We start from the raw sequence: 15844 nt of genomic DNA on the forward strand, positions 1-15844 counted from the left end.
ATGCTGCCAGCTCCACAGCAAATACAGAAAGCCTTAAATACACCCTAGCCAGCCTAGGTTCAATTCCTGCCCCAGGAGCTGAATGATTAAGCAGGGGAAGGATGGGGTCAAATAACCATTGTTGGCACATCCATCCCAGAATAGAAATGCAATGACATATCAGTGTGCTAGCTCCACCTGTTAAAGGACAGGGAGCTTGCCTCACACCAGCACAGCAGCCTACCAAGTAGTGCTTCACACTGTAGCCTGGCCAGGTAAAAGGAAAGGTGCACCTGTGCTCATACTGTCGTAGGCCTCTGCTTTATCAGATGTGCTGCCATATGAGGGGCTGGGCTAGCAAAAAGTAAAATACAAGCCAGCAACACAAAATGGCTTGCCTTTCTCTTACCTTTCATCTTCCAACTATCCAAATAAAGCAAGTTCTACAAAGGCAACCTTTCTCTGCAATGACAGGGCCCTCCCATAAGGTGATACGGTGTAAGTTACAGTAGCTAAACAGAAAGAAGGGAGGAAATGTGAAAGTTGATGGAGAAGGCGTACATGGAAACTTTATAGTCAAAAACTGTGGAGTACTCCAAGAAAAAGATGATCTGCTCAGAAACTCTGCACTCACAGCTCCAATAACCCTCGTGAGAAGAATCTGAATACCTAGGGCAACAGCTCTGAAGGAAGATGATGGGAGCAACACTCAACACTTTGCTTCTCATACAACAGTTAATCTATCTACCTGCAGACTTGTTTACTGTGTGTGTGTGTGTGTGTGTGTGTGTGTGTGTGTGTGTGTGTGTGTGTGTGTGTGTGTGTGTGTGTGTGTGTGTGTGTGTGTGTGTGTGTGTGTGTGTGTGTGTGTGTGTGTGTGTGTGTGTGTGTGTGTGAGAGAGTGTGTGTGTGTGTGAGAGAGTGTGTGTGTGTGTGAGAGAGAGTGTGTGTGTGTGTGAGAGAGAGAGAGAGAGTGTGTGTGTGTGTGTGTGTGTGTGTGTGTGTGTGTGTGTGTGTGTAAGGGGGGGGGGGGTCACTCAATTAACTAAGCAGCTCATATGGAGGAATACTGCCCTTAAGTACAGCAATGCAACTGGACCAAAAATGGGGATAATAACTGAGCCAGCTAGTGTCAAAATATACAATAACACTTTTCTCAGTTTCTGAAATGTACGAATGTACATTAGAAAGGACTGCAAATATTACCTGGTGCCATAGTCTGTAACAACCCATTCTTTAGACGTTCCTGTAATTGCATCATGATGCTGAAAGAGGCCAAGGTTTCTTCTTGCTTCAACCAAGAGATTGTAGTTACCAGTGGACGGGAAGACATGAGTATCCTTTGATCTTTGTGAGTGCACCTGAGCGAAAGAATATAAAATTTCAGCGGCCCTGCATGTAAAAAGAAAATATCACATTAAGTTTTATATGGTATAACACAACATAAGAGAATTTCTATATACAAGTGCTTAAATAGAACCTTTTCATCCCATTTTATTTCTGCAGATAATTTACTACATTGCATATTCTTACACTGCAGCTTAATTAATGTCTTCTGCTATTACCTATTGTACTACATATTACTAAATTAAACAACTCACAACTGCCAAGGGATCTTTTGCTAAAGTTGTGGCTTTAGATGGTTGCAGTTAAAAGTACAGTTGTGTGAGGTACTCACCAGAACAGCAGATGTTTGACATCACTGCTGTTTTTCCAGAAATATACTGCAAATTGGTAGAAGCTCTTGTTAAGCAGACATGCCTTCCAGCTCTTACCAATCTGGCAGTATTTATCTCCTTAGTGAAAACCTCCTACTGGCTGCCTCTGATGTCACTCACTGTGAAGAGAAGTGAGTAAATACTTACCCAGGCTGCTGGGATCAAATCCCCTTATTTCTTCAATCTCAGCCCCACTGTACAGAAAAAGTAAACTTCAAATGCTATTCCCTAGCATCTAGTGGGATATTCATAATGCCACTCTTTTACAATATGCAAACCAAAGACATATGCATAATGCACCGGTTATCACTACATATACTTTACTGTGTAAATCCATCCATCCTTCCATCCACAATCCCCTTTTCCCCATTGACTACATGGGGTCAGGGTGTTAATTCAATAGTGCAAAAATCTAGAGCCAAGGTTCACACCACCAGATGGCTAGCCCTGCAGTAGCTAATTCTTCCATACCACACATTTGCATGCACACTCACACCATGGCCAATTTAATGTGTCCACTTCACCTACTGCATGTCTTTAGAGTGTAAGAGGAAACCTGAGCACCTAGAGAAAACCCACTTGAACACAGGAAGGCTGTGCTGATGACACAGAAGGCACCTCAACTGAGAACTGAACCAGAAAATCTCTTGTTGTGAAGTGACAACACTATCTGCTGTGCCACTGTGTCATCATGACAGAGGTTCATAACAGACTTTCAATCTTAGCTCTACCTATGTGTCAAGCCTGCTATGCTGTACCATCATAATCTCAACATTCATACCAAAAACACGCTGCCATTTAACACAGCTAAACAGCAAGACAATAGAGAAACAAAATAAAAATGCACAGCCTAAAAAAAAAAAAAGGTTGGGGAGGAGGAAGGGACTCCAAACAGAAAGGGTGCCATGCATCTACCGTTATACCAGCACTCCAGACAACTGTACTATGACACATAAACCATTCCCCTCTTCTTTAATAAAGTTGGTTATAATAACCTGCCATATAGCCAAAAACTAGATGGAGGACATGTAGAAAGGAAAGTTTCTTATCCTATGAAAGAATATTTTCAATTATTTATTTATTATACTGTATTGTTATCCACTGCTAGTTAAAAAGCTATGCAATAATTTAATACAGCATATCTTTTGGTGCGTTAGTGTTCTTCCAATATTACAAATGATTACCATTAAAATTACTTAAAAATAACCAGTTCTGATGGAGTTGACAGATAAAAACTCTGACTACAACCCAAGGAACCAGAGTTCAAACAGCCACACAGGCACCTGCCGGAGCTGGCAAGAGGGAAGGGAAGAGTGATCGGCTCTGCTGTCTTGCCTTTTTTTTTTGGTGTGTGTGTGGGGGGGGGGGGGACATGACACGTATCCAGGCACACATTCCAGTGGAAAATCCTTGAAGGAAGCTCTAAGATCACACAGGGACACTGGCTTTAAATGGGGACAGAGAAGCCTCGAGAGGGGTCTGCATCACAATATGCCCTTACCTGCATGCTCATTGTGCCTTGTACCGTCCCAAGTTTAAGCATGAATTCAAGTAGGGGATATGGACTGTTAAGTGCAAAAAATAAAACCACTCATAATGGCTGCTTAACTGATGGCCCCATCCCAGTTAACCCTTGCCCTCCAGTGACAGGGGAACAGCATATGGCCCAACTGGTGTGAGGGGTTTGATAATTAACAGGCAGTGGGGACAAAATTCTCAAAAACAAGCATACAAACTTAAATATAACAAATAAATTTCACTCAAAGTATATACATTCTTAACAAGAAAGTCAACAACCTAGCAGCCCCCCGGATGTTTACTTATAGTCACCTCAAACTGGAAAAAAAAACATTTGGTGACAAATTTCACTGTGACACTCTCAATCAGCCACGCAGTGAATGCTCAGAGTTTCATATCACAATATTTTTTTTTTTTTTATTAGCTTAATCAGTCAAGGAGGGCAGGGAAGGATGTCAGCAAAGGAGTATGGCAAGCTGACAAGGAGCCAGTTGGCTGAGATGTACCAGGCTAACGGACTGGTGCATGCCAACATGACTAAAGCAGAAATTATTGCAGCTTTGCTCACAGCTGCATCCCATACCAGCAGTCAGAACAACCAGAATGGCCTTAGAGATGTACAACTCTCAGAAAATGGACAGTTCAACCTTTCCACAGAGAACTTAAAAATCCGTCTGGAGTTAGACAGACTTGAACTGGAGGCCAAACCTTAGGAACTGGAGTCAGCAAAGAGACTGCGGCAGGAGAAGCAAATGGAATTAAAAGCAGCAGAGAGACTGAGATGTCTGGAAGCTGAAGAAAATGAGAGCCAGAGGTAACATGAAAAGGAGATGCTGACTCTTCGCCAGGGTCATGGAGGTAATGGGGAAGGAAGTAACCGAAGCAACAAAAGTCAGTAAATTTCTTCCACAATTTACAGGGGGGGGGGGGAATTTTGACAGTTTCATTAATATGTTTGAAAGGGTATGCAAGCAGTATAATGTTGACCAAGAGCTTTGGGTACAGTTCCTGACCCCCTACTCCATGGTAAAGCTGAAACGGCTACTTCTAAATTGTCTCATGCTGACCGTTTAGATTATAGTACTGTTAAAAACTGTCTTTTAGAGTGTTTTAAGTTAAGACCTGAAGTTTATAGGAAAAAGTTTCATGAGCATAGACGCAAGCCAGACAAAATTGTGTGTGAATATATTGCTGAACTAAGCACTTATTTTCATAGGTGGGTGAGTGGATGCCAGTTCAGCACTTTTGAAGGGCTGGCAGACCTTTTGGTGAGGGAACAAGCCCTTAGCACTTTGCCTGAGGACATAAGAATCTGTTTGGCAGATAGGCAATGCAATATGAAGATGAGATGGGGAAGAAGGGAGACCTATACCTAGCAAGGAGGGCATCATCAGGATAGGGATACCCAGTGCTGCTCATGGATCTAAGGGAAGCCATGGTGGGCAGTCTAAACTGCCCAAACAGAGTCTGCAAGTAGCAGGGGAAGCCACTAGTCCAGGTACACATCCAGGACCAAGGGTTAAATGTTTTAAATGCAACCAGTGGGGCCATGTAGCATATAGATGTCCATGGAGGCAAGCTGGGGAACAAAAGGTGGGAAAGCCAGTAAGTGGAAATGACAGAATGCCAGCAGTGAGTTGCCTGGAGACAACAAGGGCACCAAACTACCATAAGAGGTTATATACCCCATCTTAGTAAATGGGAAACAGGCCACCGCTAAGAGACGCAGCCTCTGACCTAACCACTGTGAAGCCTGCAATGGTTAAAGAGGATCACTTCTTGCTTGGGCAGTCCACTCCAGTCAGAGCTTTAGGAGGGACCCCATTCCAAATATCTTTGGGTAGGGTTCACTTTGACTGGGAGGGTGGAAAAGGAAGCCAGCAAGTAGGTGTGTTTGAGGATATCCATACAGATGCCCTGACATGGAATGATTTTAATAATGCAGTACCTTCTGTGCATGCCATGACACGCAGTCAGACTTGGAGACAAGCATGTGGGTCTGGTAGCCTGGGGGAGACCCTGACAGACCACAAACTTGAAGCCAGGATTGGTGTGGTGGTTACTTCAGAGAGGAAGCTACCCTATAGCAGTGAGACTGAAGGTGAGCCACAACTGCTTATGGGTACCGATGTTTCCTTGGACAGAGTGACCACAAGGGCAGAGGTGAGTACTAGTACCCAAGTTGACAGTGAGGCACCGCTGTCAGAGAATACCAGACTTAATATGGAATGGGGAGCTAGGAAGGGTTACAAAGAGAGAGCTAAGACAGGGTCATTTCTCAGACCCTACAATACAAGGCCTGAAGGAGGTAGCCAGAGAGGCACCTGACTGTCAAGGAAAAGGGGAATCTGTATACTGGGACAAAGGGTTATTGTACAGAAAGTGAACCGCTGAGGGAGGGCTAGAGGGTGAGAAAATACAGCAGCTGGTAGTGCCCAGAGCCTACCATATGGCACTTCTAGCCATATCCTATGATATTCCCTTTGCAGGTGATATGGGCATAAAACGTACAGAAACATATTATACAAAACTTTTATTTGCCTGGGATTTCCAGAGATGTAACAGGGTACTACAGGACCTGTAAGCAGTGCCAAAAGGTAGACAAGGTCAAAGCTCCTTTGAAGCCTTTGCCTGTGATTGAGGAGCCATTTCAGAGGGTAGCCATGGATATTGTGGGGCTTCTGAGTACCTCAAGTTCCACATGGAAAAAGGATACCCTAGTGGTAGTATATTATGCTACCAGATACCCTGAGGCGGTAGCTCTGTCCTCCACTGAGGCAGAAAAGGTGGGAAATGTGAGATTTTCAGCAGGGTAAGCTTCCCAAAAGAAATACAGACTGACAGAAGTGCCAATTTTATGTCAGACCTGCTGGCTTGTCTGTAGAAGCACTGTGGGGTGAAGCAACTAACGTGCACCCCCTACCATCCCCAGACTAATGGTCAGGTTGAGAGTTTAAACTCTACACTAAAGACCATGCTACGGGCATTTGCAAGTCAGTTTAAGAGGCACTGGGGTAAATATCTGCCACATCTGTTGTCTGCTTACAGAGAGGTGCTGCAGGAATCCACAGGTTTTTCACCCTTTGAGTTGCTGTATGGCCATAGGGTGAGGAGACCTCTAGATTTGATTCGAGGGTGAGTGTGAATACCCCACAAGGAGTCTGTTGTGGCATATGTCCTAAACCTCAGGACACGACTCACGGAACTCATGGGCCTGGCCCATGAGAACCTGGCAGAAGCCCAACAGAAGAAAAAAGGTCTGGTATGACAGGAATGCTTGAGCTAGACAGTATGCTGTAGGGCAGCAGGTTATGTTTCTCATTCCTGTCAGACACAAGCTGCAGGCAGCTTGGGAGGGACCCTTCTAAGTGGTAAGGAAGGTCAGTGATGTTAACTACATGGTAGAACGGCTAGGCAGGGGCATAAACTGTACCATGTTCACATGATGAAACCTTACCAAGATAGGGAGGCCCTGGTGTTAAGTATTGGCAATAGGAGGCAGGAAGAGTCTGAAGGGGATCTTTGGCTACAGGGAGCCAGCCAGCCAAATTCCAAATTACTATGGTGGAGCCTAGAGTTGCAGGCATATGACAGGCCAGTGCAGCATTGTTCTGGGGTCAGCAATGCCAAAGCAGCTGGAATCTCAAAACAAGGTATGGAGTAATGTATTTCTAGACAGCCATCCCTCTCAAGCAACGTTTATCAAGGGTCACTTGAAAAACAAGCTTGAGTCTTCGGGGGGGGGGGGGGGTCACGAAAGGAAATATTGCCAGCCCAGTTCGCTGGAATTTTTTATATAATTATATGTCATTTGTGAATATGAATATGATTTATATAGAAGTGTGACAGAAGGAGACACTGCCAGCCCAGCTATCTGGAATTTTGTAAATAACTGTATGTCAGTTGTGAATATCAACATGATTCATATGCTTGTGTTACAAATGTATTAGAACTGTATGCTACGTGTATATTAAACTGCTGGTACAGAAGTGCATGTGAAAAGGGTTTGTAAAGTACTAAGGTTGGAGATGTACACAGTGTACCCTACTGGAAAAGAACAGAAATGTATATGAACTATTGTAATTGTGTAAATGTGTATGCTTCAACAGTGGGAACTGGCACACAGAAGGTTAACTTGAAAAACTTCAGTAAAAGAGTTGAAATTAAATTGTTTTACAACTGCGCCATAAAAGCTAGTTTCAATCCAGCAAGGAGACAGGAGGTCTAAAACTAGCGAGCCTTCTGCATTGCCTTGCAAGTGTTTTATTGTTTTATGTCTTCCATCAGTTGCAAACATCTGAAGGCTATGTATTTTCACAGGAAGATGCTAAATGCTAGCAGTTTCTAGCAATGGCTGTTGAGCCTGGAAAATGAAGTCAGGTGACAACAAGTGATGTCATGCTGCAAGTATACCAGCAGTAACATTTGATATTAATTTAAGAACTCTCTCAGAGAGTGGCTGGGCATTTTGTATTTGACATGGCAGCATCAGCTGGAAACATCCACTCACCACATCTGTCTTGCTTTGCTGTAAGTTAGTTAACTAAGGTACAGTAATTTCTTTTAGATTCAGAAAGGAATATAGTAAAGATTAGTTTAGATGTTTTCTGTATTTATTTGAGACTGTCCTGCAATGTTGTTTTAAATGTCTCCTGTGATTCTGAACTCTGATATCACTGAAGTCATATTTAGCACTGTATTGTTCTTTTATTATTAAATATATTTAAACCTATTTTTGTGGCTGATATTTGTGAGACATTTAAGTTGTTTATTTGGTGACACTGTGCAGGCCCGCTCCTAATAGCCTTGCTGTCAAGCTACCATTTGGATTAACAGTAACATTACAAAGTAGGATTGGACACCCTTTGTTAAGGGCCTTAAAGTAGCTGATAAGGAGTTCTGGTGACAGTGATAACTACCTTATAGGCTGGGCAAAAGGGGGGATAGCTAGTAAACCTGTGGCAGCCTTTCCCAGGTGTGTGTGTGTGTGTGTGTGTGTGTGTGTGTGTGTGTGTGTGTGTGTGAGAGAGAGAGTAAAACATATCTTTAAGCATGTGTGTGTGTGTCAGCTACTTGGGCAGGGACAAGAAGCACTGGTTGGACAGAGAGAGTGTTGGAGGACTTGGCTTGGAACCCTGGCTAAGGACTCAACTCTTTAGCTGTGTCAGTGGGGAGTATTACTGGGGATCTGAAGACAGAGGGAGAAACCAGCCCCAGACTGACTGTGGTCTCTGTGTGCTTTTAAGGGAAATTGCATTGTACTGTGTGTGCACTTGTCACCCTCCCAGCATGTACATTCCTCACTGTTGCCAGTGGTGGGGATTGAGGCTCCTTGATTTCTGGGCCAGTGTTGGTGTGTCACACATTAATTACTTTGCAATGGTATCCACATATTAGGATTCAGTGGTGTGGATACTGAATTCATGTAATCCTGTAAACAGTGGTCACTAAAGAAGGTATTTCTACTCCACATCAGCCACAGAGTGAACACCAAGAGTTTCATATCACAATAGTTTTATTTTTTTGTTAGCTTAGTAAATCAAGGAGAGCAGGCAAGGATGTCAGCAGAGGAGTATGGCAAGCTGAGATGTGCCAGGCTAAAGGACTGGTGCATTTGCAATGCAATATAATGGTATGGTGGTTCGACCACGTAGCGGCTGCCCAAATTTCATCAATGGGAAGTTTCAACCAGAATGTTGAGGATGTGGAAACAGATCTCATTGAATGAGCCTTAATATGACACAGTAAGGGGGTGGCTCTTACGGAGTAAGCAAGCTTAATGCAACCAGTAATCCAATGAGTCAGGATCACCTTGGAAACTGGTTTACCAACTTGGCCTTAGAAAAGGAAACAGAAAGCTGATCAGATTTTTTAAAAAGTTTTGTTCTATTCAAATAGAAGCAAAGCTGTCTGTGTACATCCAACATATGAAGTTGATACTCTCCTCTGTTTTGAAAGTTAGGAAAGAAGATTGGCAGATTGACAACTTGGTTTATGTTAGCCTCAGAAGTTACCTCGGGCAGAAAATAAGGGTTAGTATGTAAAGTAACTCTGTCCTTGTGAAAAATAAAATATGGTGGCTCGCAAGACAAAACCTGTAATTCAGGCACTCTTTTTGATGAGGCAATGGCCACCAAGAAATGGTTTTCCAGGTCAGAAACTTTAAATCCACCTTAGCTGAAGGCTTGAAAAGGGGTTGAGACCAAGGCTTGCAAAACCAGAGAGAGAACCCAGGGGGCAATATGTTCCTTGACAGGAGGACACAGGAAAAAGTTACCTTTTAAAAAGGCCTTGCACAAGGTAGATGAGGCTAGAGAAAAGGAATTTTCCCCAATGTGAAAATTGGAAATGGCCGCCAAATGCACTTTCACGGTAGAAAAACTAGGTCCGTTATGAAAAACAGAAGCCAGAAAATCTAAAAACAGCAGGAACCAGAGCTGTAAAATGGTTCAGATTGTTCTGATGAACCCAAATGGAGAATCTCTTCCACTTGCTGTTGTACAACTTCCTCGTGGTTGGTTTGTGTGTCGCAATCAAAATTTTTCTAACTAGGGAAGAAAGCCCAGGAGTTCTAGCCATCATTGGAAGTGGAGTAACCAAGCAGTTAATTTCAGGTTCAGGATATCCAGATGGGAGAGTCCTGAGAGATGGAACAACAGATCTGGAGATGGATCCAGAGTCTACGGTTGACAGACCAGGTGAGACCAAAGGAAGGGAAACCAAACTTGGGGCCAAAAGGGAGTGATGAGAATCACTTGACACTTCAACCTCTGAGCTTTTTGCAGAAATTTGAGAATGAACGGAAGAGGAGGATAGGCATAAAGTAGACTGCGGGATCAGGCATTAACTAGAGTGTCTCTCAGTGACTGCCCCTGAGGAGGGATGAGGGCAAAAAACTCATTGCACTTGGATGTTGGAGGGAGATGCAAAAGGATTACAGCAAGGATGACCCCATCTCTGGAAGACCATATTTGCCACTGAAGGATTCAAAGACCACTCATAAAGCATCAGAATGGTCCTGCGCCGCCTGGCTACCAGGATGTTTGACTTCCCCGGAATGTGAGTTGCTATGAGAAAGTGTTTGGAAAAGATTTGCCCATTGCCTCAGCCTCATGGCCTCTCGACAAAAGGGGTAAGCCCTGGTTCCTCCCGGTTTGCTGACACACCAGACCACTGATATGTTGTCAGTCTGAATTGCAACAGTTCCTGTGGGGAGAGAGGAATGAAGGGCTTCCAACGCAAGAAGCACCACTCTCATCTCCAGAACGTTTATATGCAAGTTGACTTCTGGGAGGACCATGTGCCTTGGACTGTTTGTCCCAGATAATGCCCCCCACTGGAACTGGGACATGTCTGTGGTCACAGTGGCCTTGGGAGGGGGATGGATGAATGGGCGGCCCTGAAGAAGGTCCTCGGATTGGATCCACCATAAAAGAGATGGTTGGCATGCTTGGGAAATACTGATCAGGTAATTCAACGGACAGTTAAGGAGGGACCACTAGGGTCCACTGAAGTACTCTCATGTGAATGTGTGCTACCAGTACCAGGGTAACTGGGGCTGCCATGGACCCCAGAGTCCTTAGAACAAGACTTGCTGGAAGAGAAGGAATGTCCATGACGTGTCTGACATGAGACCTCAATAGTGGAAATTCTGTCCAGAGGAAGAAAGGCTAAAGAACAAATGGTGCCCAGGAGGGCTCTTTTGAAGTCTATAATTTGGACCGGTCAAAGTTGAGACTTTCAGATTGATGGAGATGCCCAAGGTCGAGGCTAGGTAAAACAGGAATTCTCTGGCTTTTGGAGTCTATGACTGGAGGGAGCAGTTAGGAGCCAACTGTGGAACTATGGAAACACCTGGAACCTTTCAGTCTCATGTGAGCTACCACTACTGCCATGTATTTGGTGAACACCCTGGGGCCCATGGTGAGATCAAAGGGGAGTACTCTGAACTGAAAATGATTGGCTCCTAGCCAGAAGTGGAGGAACCTTCTTGTAGCACCTGTTCATCTTGATGTGAGAGTACGCATTACTGAAGGCCTATAGAGCAAATCCAGTCATCCTTCTACAGGAAAGGCAGAATGGATTGACTCATGACTACTTGGAAATTTGAATTGGCAACCCATTTGTTGAGGGTCGTAAGGTCCAGAATGGGCATGTGTTCCCCTGTCTTTTTGGGCACTAAAAACAATCTGGAGTAGATGCCTGAACCGAGCTGGTCTGGGGGGCACTTTGGATGACTCTTTTTGACAGCAGCTTTGAAATTTCTAAGGCTGCAGTCACCCCTGATTGGGTGGAACATCGAGGAAGGTTCTGCTTGGAGAGGGTTTCTGGAAAAAGGGTATTGAACAGTCTAGATATAATTTGTAACACCCAATGATCTTTTGTGATGGCTTCCCAGGCTGTTGGGTGTAAAGGCGATTGTCTCCTGACTGCCTCCATAGACGAGCAGTCTTGCAATCCCTCAGGATCGCTTACTGGGTCTGCCTGAGAAAGAACCTCGAGACCCTTGATTCATCGGACCCCCTCTGGCACAATGGCAGCATCTGCTATTAAAACCATTTCCCCCTCTGCCCCTGGGAGGAAGGTCTCCCTGTGAATCTTGAAAAGGACCTAGAGCTTTTCGGAACCACAACTTCTTACCTCCATGCTGGTTCCTGAAAAAGGTCTACTGTAGGATAGAGAAACAGATTATGATGGGAGACGAGTTATTTTCGTCCTTTTCACTTTGGGAGAGAATGTCTCTTACCGTTAGACCATAAAGAGTTAATTCATCAAAAGGGGCGTTGGTGAAGGACGCCTTGTAGGGTTCTGAGAAATCACACAGCCACTTCCAGGCACGTCATCTAGTAGCAATGCCTGATCTGGCCACCCATGAGGCACCTTCTGCAGCATGAGAAATTAAACTCATGAACGTGTTAGAAATAGACTGAAGGGTGGCCATCCTAGAGAAAAATATCTTCTGTTCCTTGGCAGATATGGACCCTTGGACAGAACTAGAGAGTTTCTTGACCAAATTCCTCTGTAGTCTGGTTACATGTGCCAAATAATTCAGTGCTTGTAATGCAAAAGTCACTGAAGCATAAACCCGCTTACCAAACCTGTCCAAAGCCCTAGACTCTCTGTTAGGGGGGGGGGTGGAAGGTGGAGCTCTGCTGGGCCAGTTCCTTTTGGTGGCTGCTGCTACCACCATGGCTTCGACGGGAACAGTAGTGGTCCAATGGGGGCTATCAGAAGGGGTGCTAATAATCTTATCAGGCTGCTTAAGACTGGTTCCACTGTGTCTGGTTCCTTCCATGCCATGCGCGACACAAGGTCAGTAAGGGGGTCTGCAGGGGGAGATACCTAAGTAGATGGCCCTGACCCAAAAGCTTCCAAAAACACTGATTCCTCTGGTATAGGGCTTTGGAAAGACCAACCACCCTTTTGGCATAGGATCTCCATGTTGTCTCCAAAGGAGACATCCTCAGGTGGTGATCTGGAGACCCTTCCCCTTCATTGAGATTGTTGTCCTCTGTGAGGGATTCCAAAGAGAATTCAAGTGTCTCCTTCTGCACTGGTGTTTCTGAGCGATCTCCTCAGTGGGGTGCTCCGGGGGGGGGGGGGGTGGATGGAAGACTCTGGGTGTTCCAAAAGGGAAATTGTCTGGAATCATTCAAGACAGACTGTCCCAAAGGAGACTGAGCAGATGGCTCAGACACAAAGGCTGCTGGAGGTGGGCCAGGCTCCGAAGCAGGTAGAGTCGAGACTCTTCTGCATGCAGACAGAATGCTCTCCACCACCTCGAATACCGAGGGAGATCGAGACACCAACAGTACCCCTGCTGAAGCTGTCGACAGGAAAGCCCCACGAATCCCCACTGCCCCAGGATCAGAGTGAGGAGTCAGAGCAGAGCTATAAAGTGCAGAGGCCACAAGGGAAGAGAGAGCTCCAAAAACTTCATGGCTGACATCAACCCCTTGGACATGATGCCAAAGCTACGAGACTCAGAACCGCTCTGTTCCGAAACTGTCGGAGCCGGGCAAGTCTGGGAGACTGTTGGAGTCGAGGTAACAGTACCGGTCAGCTCAGATGTCTCAAATCCAGGACAGCTCAGACCAGATATCTTCAAAACCAGGGATCAGACCGGAAAAGGATAGATACAAGAGTAAAGGAAAGAATATGGCTCATGGATCCAGGGGGAGTGGAGCAGGCAAGATCCCCAGCTAGATTTGTGTCTTGAGAAATTCAGTCATCATGCTATCATAACCTCAGCTTCAGAAATACTGAAAGAAAACCTAGCAGAGGAAGCAACGGCTCCCCACCTAAGCATCATGTTCAATCATAGTCTCACATCAGGCTTTATGCCCAGTGAATGGAGCACAGCAACAGTTATCCCACTTCACAAAAGGGGAGCCACCACTGAACCCGGGAACTATCGCCCTATTAGGCTGAAAAGCCTGGTCTGTAAGGCCATGGAACGTATCATCATGGAACTCAAACAAAGACATTGGTAACCTCCAAACTCTGAACCATACCCAGTTCGGGTTTGTGAAAGGCAGATCATGCCTCCTGAATATGACTGGCTTCTTTGAGGCAGTCACCAAAGCTGTAGACAAGGGTAAGGTGGTTCACACAGCCTATCTTGACCTCGCCAAGGCTTTCAACACCATCCCCTATTCTGGAATTATAGCTAAACTCACTAAACTAGGTATAAATCCCTATGTCACAAGATGGGTTGCCAATTGGCTCACTGACAGAACCCACACTGTAAAAGTTACAGACTCCAAATCTGACTTCAAACAGTGACAAGTGGAGTACCACAGGGTTCAGTCCTGGGACCTCTCCTGTTTGGTATATACTTCTCTGAAGTACAGGCTAACACAGAAGACCTTTGGCTAATGAAGTTCACAGATGACTGCAAACTAGGAGCCATAGTTGAGTCCCCAAATGATGTGGACATCCTACAGAAGGGCCTCACTGAGACAGATGCCTGATGTCAGAGCCATGGTCTCAAGCTCAATGCCAAAAAGTGCAGTGTCATCCTCTTTGGTAAAAACTCTGTACCCATGAACTACGACATAGGCTGCAGTCTACTTAACGCCGAATGTGTGATAAGAGACCTGGAGACCAAGGTGGACAGTAATCTCTCCTTTGATAATCATATCGCCACAGTAGTCAGGAAATCCTTCTACATGGCACACCTCATCACAAAAGGGTTCTCATCTAGGAAAAAAGAGGTCATAGTTCTTCTCTACTAGACACTCATTAGACCCATTATATGGCCCTTTTGGAATGTACCTCACACGACATCTGCATCAGCTGGAAAGGCCACAGAAGTACCTCACAAAGAGGATTACTGGCCTTAAACAGATGCCCTACACTGAGTCTCAAAAAACTCCAGCTTTACTCCATAGCATATCACCTACTCCAAGGTGATCTCTGCCTAACATATAAAGCTATGTCAAACCCAGAGCTGCTGGACATGCTACACCTAAAGAAATCCCAATCCCTCCAAGCTACACGCCCTAGAGACTTAAACCTAGTCACCACAATAAACAGGAGGGATAGATTCCTGTCCCAGAGACTTCCCATGCTCTGGAAAAAGCTATCCATCTATGTCAAGCAAAGTTCCTCATTAGCACTCTTCAAGAAAAATCTTGATAAGTGGATGGGAAATAGGAAATACACCCCAGGGATCACTTTGGTGGCTCTGCTTGACAGGGGCACAGGAAAATTACTTTCTTGGGTGGCATAAGCCAGGGAACCTTGTTGGCTAGGCTTACTTAGGCCCTTGGGCCGATAGCCTAGTACCTACCTATGAACCGAGGCAGACCTGGAAACTGGTCTGGGTTATTGCAGGAGAAGGAACTTGGATCTGGATGACGGCTCCGGGGAGAAACTTTGGCTTCAATGCCGAGGGGAGGCCTGAATGACTGTGGGAGCCAAAGTAGTCAGCTCTGACAAATTAGATGACTTGGCAGGATGTTCCCCCAATTGACGGGACCTCTTGCGATCTTTGTGTTTTTTGGAGGGGGTTTGAGCCCCTGAAGTGGACTGTGTGGCAGAAGAAGAAGTTGTAGAAGGCAGGAGACACTTCAAGATTAATTAGTTTCTTCTGTCAGTTAGGGTTTGTTGGTTGAATCCAAAGAGTCCAACTGGGCATCTCCAAGGCACACCACATACTCAAGAGTGGGCATTTGAGAGAGGAATCTTGTGCCCACAAGTCACAGATGTTTTAAAACCTGCAGGTATGGGGTCAGCCATATCCACACAAAACAAACCAGCATACACACGCACAACAATGGAAAGATCCAACAATGAAAAAATTCTAAACAAAGCTGTATATAAATCTAAAAAATATATACAGTGGATTTAAAAAATGTACACACCCCTGGTAAAATGCCATGTTTTTGTGATATAAAATAATGAGACCACAATAAATCATTTCAAAACTTTTCCCACTTTTAATGTGACCTATAACTTGTACAATTCAATTGAAAAAGAAACAAATCTGTTAAGGAATAACTATAAAAAATAAAAAAACATACAATAAGCTGATGCATAAGTGTGCACATCCTTAAACTTATACTTTGTTGAAGCACCTTTTGATTTAATTACAGCATTCAGTCTTCTTGGATAGGAGTCTATCA

General features: G+C 44.7%; 1 protein-coding gene across 1 annotated transcript in view; it reads right to left on the reverse strand.

Moving 5' to 3' along the window:
• MAN2A1 (mannosidase alpha class 2A member 1) overlaps positions 1-15844 on the reverse strand; it is a gene marked incomplete in the record, with an annotated part of 1886421 nt that overhangs the window by 1107086 nt on the left and 763491 nt on the right. Inside the window, 1 exon segment of the mRNA XM_044064270.1 lies at positions 1186-1371. Coding sequence (XP_043920205.1) covers positions 1186-1371 — 186 coding nt within the window.

This window comes from Protopterus annectens, chromosome 2.part2 (assembly GCF_019279795.1).
Source record: "Protopterus annectens isolate FY-2018-M chromosome 2.part2, PAN1.0, whole genome shotgun sequence".
Lineage (NCBI taxonomy): Eukaryota > Metazoa > Chordata > Ceratodontiformes > Protopteridae > Protopterus > Protopterus annectens.